The sequence below is a fragment of the Camelina sativa genome, chromosome 7 (genome assembly GCF_000633955.1).
Source record: "Camelina sativa cultivar DH55 chromosome 7, Cs, whole genome shotgun sequence".
Classification (NCBI taxonomy): Eukaryota; Viridiplantae; Streptophyta; class Magnoliopsida; order Brassicales; family Brassicaceae; genus Camelina; species Camelina sativa.
Genome location: NC_025691.1, coordinates 33211054 through 33219168, shown reverse-complemented (window position 1 = coordinate 33219168; position 8115 = coordinate 33211054). Strand labels below are relative to the sequence as shown.

The 8115-nt window shown below is 39.0% G+C and overlaps 3 protein-coding genes across 4 annotated transcripts in view; 2 read left to right on the top strand and 1 right to left on the bottom strand.

Moving 5' to 3' along the window:
- Positions 1 to 2071, top strand: part of LOC104704010 (disease resistance protein RML1B-like) — a 5274-nt gene extending 3203 nt beyond the window's left edge. The window contains exons 4-5 of one of the 2 annotated variants that reach the window (XM_019228167.1): positions 31 to 279; positions 373 to 2071. In XM_019228167.1, coding sequence (XP_019083712.1) covers positions 31 to 279; positions 373 to 1821 — 1698 coding nt within the window. In that variant the 3' untranslated portion in view covers positions 1822 to 2071. The remainder of the gene's footprint in view (positions 1 to 30; positions 280 to 372) is intronic. The other variant, XM_010420125.1, reaches the window with a different exon arrangement.
- Positions 2130 to 4454, top strand: LOC104704008 (methyltransferase-like protein 23). Its single transcript, XM_010420123.1, has 8 exons — positions 2130 to 2602; positions 2688 to 2792; positions 2967 to 3053; positions 3156 to 3206; positions 3321 to 3414; positions 3512 to 3596; positions 3700 to 3904; positions 4093 to 4454. The coding sequence occupies exons 1-7, from the start codon at positions 2513 to 2515 to the stop codon at positions 3857 to 3859; spliced, it is 672 nt and encodes a 223-aa protein (XP_010418425.1). The 5' UTR covers positions 2130 to 2512; the 3' UTR covers positions 3860 to 3904; positions 4093 to 4454.
- LOC104704009 (BTB/POZ domain-containing protein At1g63850-like) lies at positions 4593 to 6961 on the bottom strand. Its single transcript, XM_010420124.2, has 2 exons — positions 5998 to 6961; positions 4593 to 5890 (listed from the first exon to the last, which is right to left on the bottom strand). Exons 1-2 carry the CDS (start codon positions 6694 to 6696, stop codon positions 4943 to 4945), a joined length of 1647 nt encoding a protein of 548 aa, XP_010418426.1. The 5' UTR covers positions 6697 to 6961; the 3' UTR covers positions 4593 to 4942.

Here is an 8115-nt window from a genome sequence, read left to right as displayed (position 1 = left end):
GGCATATCATTTGATATATCTGGTATCAAGGAAGTATCTATAAACAAGAAGGCTTTTAAAAGAATGCCTAATCTTCGATTCCTCAGAGTCTACAAAAGTAGAAATGATGGCAATGATAGAGTGCATATACCTGAGGAGATGGAGTTACCGCACTGTCTAAGGTTACTAGATTGGGAGGAGTACCCAAGCAAGAGTCTTCATCCTACATTTCATCCTGAATATCTTGTCGAACTCAGTTTTGAAGATAGCAAGCTAGAGAAGCTTTGGGAAGGAAGACAGGTTGGCGTTACACTTCAAATTATATATATGAATACTTATTTTCTCTTCATGTAATATGATGTTCTTCTCTCTTTTTTGGTTTGTTACGTTTAGGTGCTTACAAATCTCAAGAAGATTAATTTGACAGCGTCCCGAAATTTGAAGGAACTCCCAGATCTTTCGGAGGCTATAAATCTGGAGGTATTGAGTCTTTTGTGCTGCGAGAGTTTGGTAGAGATTCCATCCTCTTGTTTGCATCTTCATAAACTACAGAAGTTGTTGATGAATAGCTGCACAAGCCTAGAATTCTTTCCAGCTCACATGAACTTGGCATCCCTTGAACAAGTCTTCATGGCAGGATGCTCAAGATTGAGAAATATTCCAGTAATGTCAACGAACATTACAAACCTCTATATCTCAGACACATTGGTAGAAGATTTGCCTGCATCAATTGAGCTTTGCTCTCGTCTTGAATTTCTTTCTATTGCAAGCAACCGAAAGTTCAAGGGACTAACACATCTCCCCACGAGTGTAAGAACACTAGACCTAAGCTATACAGATATTGAAAGGATTCCAGATTGCATCAAAGATCTTCTTCGGCTAGAAAGCCTTGATCTATCAAGATGCTTAAAACTCGCATCATTGCCACAGCTCCCTTGTTCGCTCAGATTCCTAACGGCACAAGAGTGTGAATCACTAGAGACCGTATTTTCCCCTTTAGACACTTCAAGTGCGCAAATGAAGTTCACCAACTGCTTCAAATTGAGCGAACAAGCACGAAGAGGAATTATCCAACCTTCGTTTCGTAACGGGTCGGCTCTTTTACCTGGGAAACAAGTGCCTCCAGAGTTCGATCACCGAGGCAAAGGAAACTGCTTGACCATTCCTCCAGACGTTAACAGCCGCCGCTTGTTGGTTTGCATCGTGATTTCTCATAACCATCAAATCACAGAAGAATATGACTTTTCCGAATTGTGTCGTCCTCCGATAGGCAGATGGGACTTCGACTACGTTGAGGGCGTTGTCTTTGTAGACTTTCATGGTGTCTCCAGATGTCGAGAGGAACATGTATATATATTTGACTCTCACTTCCCATTTAACAACTTCTCTGACGTGAGCAGAGAGATTGTGTTCGAATTCAGCAGCAAACTCCACGCCTTGGAGATTATAGAATGTGGTGTCAAGCTCCTCACCGACGACGACGACGACGAGAGCATAGAAGGGAGCTATGAATCTGGATCAGCCCACGTGTTTGAAGACGAGAGCATAGAAGAAGGGAGCTATGATTCCAGAGCAGGCCAAGTATCTGAAGAAGAGAGCATCGCATGGAGCTATGGATCTGGATCACAAATGTTTGAGGAGGACATTGAGTTTGTTGAACCCAGAGAAGAATCATTTGTAGACGAAACTAATATCGATGATCTTTCAAATGGCGAAATATGTGTCTCCTCCAACGAAGTCGAGAACCTAGCAGGCAGCCAAAAACGCACAGATTGTTGGAGTTGGCTTTTCCTCTGCTTCGGTCTCTCGGTTTTGGGGAAGAAGACGATAGAATCAGGTTAGCTGATTGACGTGGCCATTCTTGTTGGGGAGGAGGGGAATGGGGATAATGAGAGGAGAAACTTCAAAGACTTAAGGCACAAGCACAACACAGACCCATAAATCTAATCTAGTACCCTCACACAGTCCCACTAATCCGGTTCTGTCTTATGCTATAACCGGCTGGTTATGAACCTCATACCATTTACTAAATTAATTTTCAAAGAAAAATCCTAACTAATAAATTTGAATGAAAAAAAAAAAAAAAAAAAAAAAAAAAAAAAAAAAAAAAAAAAAAAAAAAAAAAAAAAAAAAACAGTTTTAAACGTAACAATTTAACAAAATAAACAAAAAAAAATTAGAGAAAACAAAAACTTTTGATTTAAATAAAAAATATGATCTAATTTCAGGAGAGGGATCAGATGACAAAAGAAGGAGAGTGCTCAAATTGTCGTAACAGGCTGAGCGATACACTCTTCTCGCATTAGAGCGAGATTTTTTAACCACTCCTCATTTCCCCTTTAACTTGCCTGAAGGATCATATTTATTAACTAATCCACCTCTAACCCCTTTTATAGCCAACTAATCATATCCCTCACTTCCCAACTAACCGATGTGGGACAAATTTCCAATTTTCAAATTTCTTCTCTTTCCTTCAGTCTCTTAAAAACCCCTAAATTAGATTATTGACGACGGGACAAGCTTTTTTCAAATTATGACTGCTACGACAACGACGATTTCTCAGCATGATTTCTATGGCGATGATGAAGATTCGGAAACTTCAATTTCTGTTTCTGTAATCGAGGTATTCTTAATAAGCTCTCTCACTAGCGATTTCTTATCGATCTTCTTCTTTGGCGTTTTGCTTTTCATCGTTTGTTTGTGTGTAGAATATGAAGGAAGAGTATGGCTTGTTTGTGTGGCCTTGTAGCGTCATCCTCGCTGAGTATGTTTGGCAACACAGTTCTCGATTTCGTGGTTCTTCGATTCTCGAGGTTTATTTCTTATAATCAACCACCCTTTCGCTATCAAAAACCCTTGATTTTGAATTGATTACAGAATTGGGGGATATCTGTAATTGTACTCTGTGTTTTGTGTTTGAGTTAATGAATCAGATAGATCTTCAAATGTATTTATTAGACTTGAGTGTTGATTGAATCTCTTTGTAGCTTGGAGCTGGCACTTCCTTGCCTGGTTTAGTAGCTGCAAAGGTTGGGGCTAATGTCACTCTTACTGATGATGCAACTAAACCTGAGGTGTGAATTCCATCTTTTTTTTTGTTGAAAAGCATTTTTGTTATTTGGGTTTAGAGAAGAATAGTATGAGTTTATTTGTTAGTTTGTATCATATATATGCAGGTTTTGGAAAATATGAGAAGAGTCTGTGAGCTTAACAAGCTGAACTGTAATGTAATGTAATATCGTCTTCACCTTATGTGTAAATCCCTCTGTAGATATACATTTACCTCTCCGTGATTATTTCAGGAAGTTTGCTACTGCTTATTTGTGGTTTGTCCATTTCAGGTGATGGGTCTCACCTGGGGAGTGTGGGATGCACCGATATTCGACCTGCGACCTAACATTATACTTGGGGCTGATGTGTTATATGATTCAAGTGGTTAGTTTCATATGTTCTTTTTTTGGTATTGGCCTTTTCTTTTTCCATTGTTAATGAATTGGAAATCTGAACTTTGGACCTCTCTGTTGTTGTTAAGCATTTGATGATCTCTTTGCCACTGTCTCATTTTTGCTCCAAAGTTCTCCGGATGCAGTTTTTATTACTACATATCATAACAGAAGGTATACGATTCTGGTTAATTTCATTCTTCCTGGTCGTCTAGCTATTGTATACATCTGACTGCAACAGATTTAGGATGATGATGCTTTCTTCTGTTCTGTTCAGTGGGCATCATCTAATCGAGTTCCTGATGGTAAAATGGGGACTTAAGTGTCTAAAACTTCTGGATGGCTTCTCGTTCTTGCCATCTCACAAGGCATCTGTACTTAGCGGAAACATTCAGTTGGTTGAGATCGTGTTGAGTTCCAAATATCAGCAAGCTTAAGACGATAACAACCATCTAAGTTGATTATAGCCATAGATCATAGAGGTAATAACATTTACTTCATTGTAAGATAATCCATAGTTACTCTATTATAGAAAGTGAAGGGAGTTTAGTTTAATCAAACTCATATAGTTGGTAATTCTTTGCATAAAATCACAATATATCTTCCTAAATAGATCAACTAAGAGCTTGGCACATTCAAATCTCTCCTTAACCCTTAAATTTTGTTTCAGATCACCACTGATCTTGATGTATAAAACTGAGCAAAGGGTTGTTGGACGAAGACACTAGCGTCGAGAGAAGACCTGGAACCTTGGCATGCAAGCAAGAACTAGAGTGCATGATACAGAATCGAGATGTGCATCAATTCAATGTCTAGAAGAACAATGTCGTTGCGGGTTACAATTATTAATGTTGAAGATAAACAACGAGCCATCGTTTAGTAAAAATGTAGCATCACATTCATAGTTCAAATCCTTTACATGCAAAACAAGAAAATGTAATTGTTATATTCTGGTTTACACGATGATTTAGATAGAACAGACGACCAGACCACACAGTTGGGCTACGTTGTGCGTATAGAGATTCTCCAAAATCCACTCTTTTGAAATAACCTTTATCCTCCGATAGTGTATGCTACGTATATTGGATGGCATCTTGGTTTGCACTCTGACGAATAAAGAAACCACACTAGACCCTCATCTATTGTGTGCTAAACCGACCAAGATTAGAATCAGAATCAAGACCGTAACAAAAGTAGAGAGAGCATAGAGCAGTTATAACTTGAAAGTTCCTTTCTTCTCAAGACACGTTGGAGACTAAGAAAAAATTCAGAGAGATGTACAAAAAGAAGCTCCGACTCATCAAAAAGAAAACTACTTCCAAACGATCAAGTTCATGCAAAACTTGTATTAAACTAATTCTAACCGCGTTCGAGGTATTAAAATCCGGTAAATCTTACACACCTCGCATTCATCATTGCCTTCTCTTTTGGATTATTCTTCCTCATTGTGTGATCCTCAAGAAACAGCGCAAAAGGTGGCTCGGGAATAAACACAAGGTCAAACACACTTCAGAGATCTCTCAAGAGTTATCAGTGGCTGAAGCTGTGACTCTTAGCCGAGCAGGGTCTTGACTCTGTTCTTTTCTTCTCCAGAACGCCCGTCTCCACCAAACTTCGAACCCTCTCTGGATATTTGGACAGTCTTCATTTGAGTTAAGAAACCGATCAAACCAAGCTAGGAAAAACTCTTGTTGCCAAGCAAGAGGAAGAGTCAGAATGGTATTGCTTAAACCGTCCTCGATCATATACCGATCAAGCCCTTTCGAAGCTCTTCTCATCCACCCAAAATCATCATAGAAAGGTGTCAACCAATTCCTCAGTAGCAAACACCTCACTTCCTTCGGTGTCAGAATTTGTCCCTTTCCAATTCCAACAAAGATCCTTGCTGTTACTCTGCTAATCTCAAATCTGTGAACAACAGGAACCTTAGAATGCACATCGGATAGCTCAGAAAGAGAAGCCCACATCACAATAAAATCCTCTGCGATTTGCCTATCTATCAAAATATCAAGAATCCAATGAAGATTATCAGCTTGTCTTGCTATCTGATCTACATTCTCCAAATCAGACTCTGCTGCTTGTAGAAACTGCCGCTTAAGCTTATGCAAACACCCATCACAAGCTAAATACAACGACTCTTTTCTAAGATCATTTCCAGAAGAGTTCTCTCTAAGCATTTTGGAAACAAGAGTTTTCATGTCACGCCTAGCTTTCTCATCTTTTCCCTCAAGAACAATATGCAAAAGATTTAAAAGCACCTCATCATTGCTGCCACCATTACTCCCGCTGTTCCCATTGCTAGCTTCTACAGAAACCCTTCTCAAAACTTCAGTTGCCCCAACGTTTTCAAGGTGCAGCTCAGACAACAATGATGCAATCCTGTATTCTTCATCCTCTGACCATGGTGCTGCCTCCAAGTACTCCAGACATGAAAGTACTCCTGCGTCAAACCCTATTGCTGCTGAAACCTGAGAAAACAACACTCAATTATAAAGCACATAGAGTGATCACAGAATTGGATTCCTGAATTTGCAACACAAACAATTCCAAAATAGAGAGTTTTTGAGTATTATACCTTCAAAATACCAAGAACCCTAGAAACATCATGTCTCATCATCTTCTTCCTTAGATCTCTGCAGTACATCAGCATCAACGTCTCGATATAAACCTCAACGTCATCACAATCTGAGATCTCAACAATGTAAGGAGAAGACGACGGCGGCAACTGCTGCTTAGACCATCGATCCGACAATTTCATAGCGAAGAACCTACTGTGAGCCACAAGAATCTGCCTATGCACACACATAGTGATGCTAATCCCGTCCTTAGAGCTCAGAGTCAGCTTCACATCACTCGAGTTCGGATCGTTAAACTGGTTCCCGGGGCTCCGAACCACAAGAAGATCCGAAATCCGTTGCATCGCAAGCGCTTGCTTATCCTGAGCTGAAACAACGAGATGACTCACATTCGTCGTCCTCGCAGCCGTAGCCGCCGCCGAAGAAGATGAAGACGACGACGGAGATTGAAGCACGCCGTTCTGGATCTGAACCGGAACTTTCCCAATGGTATCAGCTTCGCTAGCCATCATTTCGAACAGCGTCGGACTTGACCGTGTCTTGTCGAGCATCGCCGGAGGCGGCGGAGGAGACATCGGATTGAGAAGACCCGCCGTTAAAGCGGAGTTGAACTTAGTGAAGCTCGAAGGGAATGAAGAGTCACGCGGCGAACTGTAACCGTTCGCCGCCGCTGTCGTCGTAGCCGTAGAGTAATCCATGACCAGAAACCGGAGATACTTCCGGATCCGAAAACGAACTTGGAAACGGGTCGGGTTTGGTTCGGACGAGTGAGAGTGATGATTGATATGACGAGTATCATTCACCGAAGAAGAAGCATAACCGTTGAGGAGAAGACGGAAGACAGGGTCGGGTTAACGGGTCAATAAACCGGGATTAAACCGGACCCGAGAACCCAAGAATTTGAAGCCTCCTCGTGATTGTAATAGATGCCATGAGGCTTCGACAGTGCCAGAAGTGATAAATGCACAAACGTTTAGAATTTAGTGAAAAGATCTTTTAGTATTTTATTTTATTTTTTGTTATGTGATTTATATCTTTGGGTTTATCGTTATCGCTGCTAACAAAAGATGCTCATTGTTTCTCGAATTAATCATTCTCTTATTAATATCTGATTATTTTAATTAAGTGTGAGCAATTCGACAAAGCATTTTACTTTTTGGTTCTATATTGATTTTATAAAATGATAAACTTTTGTAGTTCAGTTTGGTTTGAGTTCATTTTTTTTTTTTTGGTAGTAAATTTAAGATAATTTCGAATATAGTAACAATAATAAAGTTGTCAATTTTCTAAGAAAGAAAAAAATGGACATTTTTGGAGAGGCAGAAAAGTAAACTCTAAACTATATTGCTTGTCGAGAAGCGAGAGTACATATTTCAACGGAATTTGTTTTGTAGTGTGGGCCAAAAAGCCCAAATGCATCGTGAGCCACCCACGACATCCATTGGTGCTGACGACTTTTATTTTGGACTTGTTGTGTGGATGATGACCATCATTCATTCTTTCACTATCATTCAATTTTTTTGTTTTATTCCATCTCATAATCATTTTTTTGTTAAATTTTTTAATCATATTATATGTTAGTTTTGTGTTTGATAATGATTGCTTGTTATTTTCTTGATCACTAACTATCATTGAATAAATCAAAGAAAATGATGTGGTATAGAGGGGACAGAAGTTGATAACAAATCAAGTGATTTTTTATTTTGTTTGACTGATAAAAAAAAAACTCATATAAGGATTTGAATTCTCATGGTTTTCTTTGAACTGTAAATATGTATGTGTTAGTATTAGAGTTTCTTACTCGTGAGATTTGGCTACTTTTTGTATGTAAAATTATCTGCAAAAAAAAAAAAAAAAAAAAAAAAAAAAAATTTTGGNGTAACTTTGAACCTTGAGATCATTGCCTCATAGGCCGAGTGTAACGAAACATTGGCCCATATCTTATGGTCCAATTTATTCACGCGACCAGAGGGTTCTTCTACAGTAGGGCCCAATTAGTTACATGCGTTTTTGCGAGAAAGTGAAATTTTTACATGTATTTTTATGTGAATAAGTGATTTTAAATATCAAAAAAGTTAGAATTTTTCTTTTTTACTCGAAGAAAGAACAATAATAAC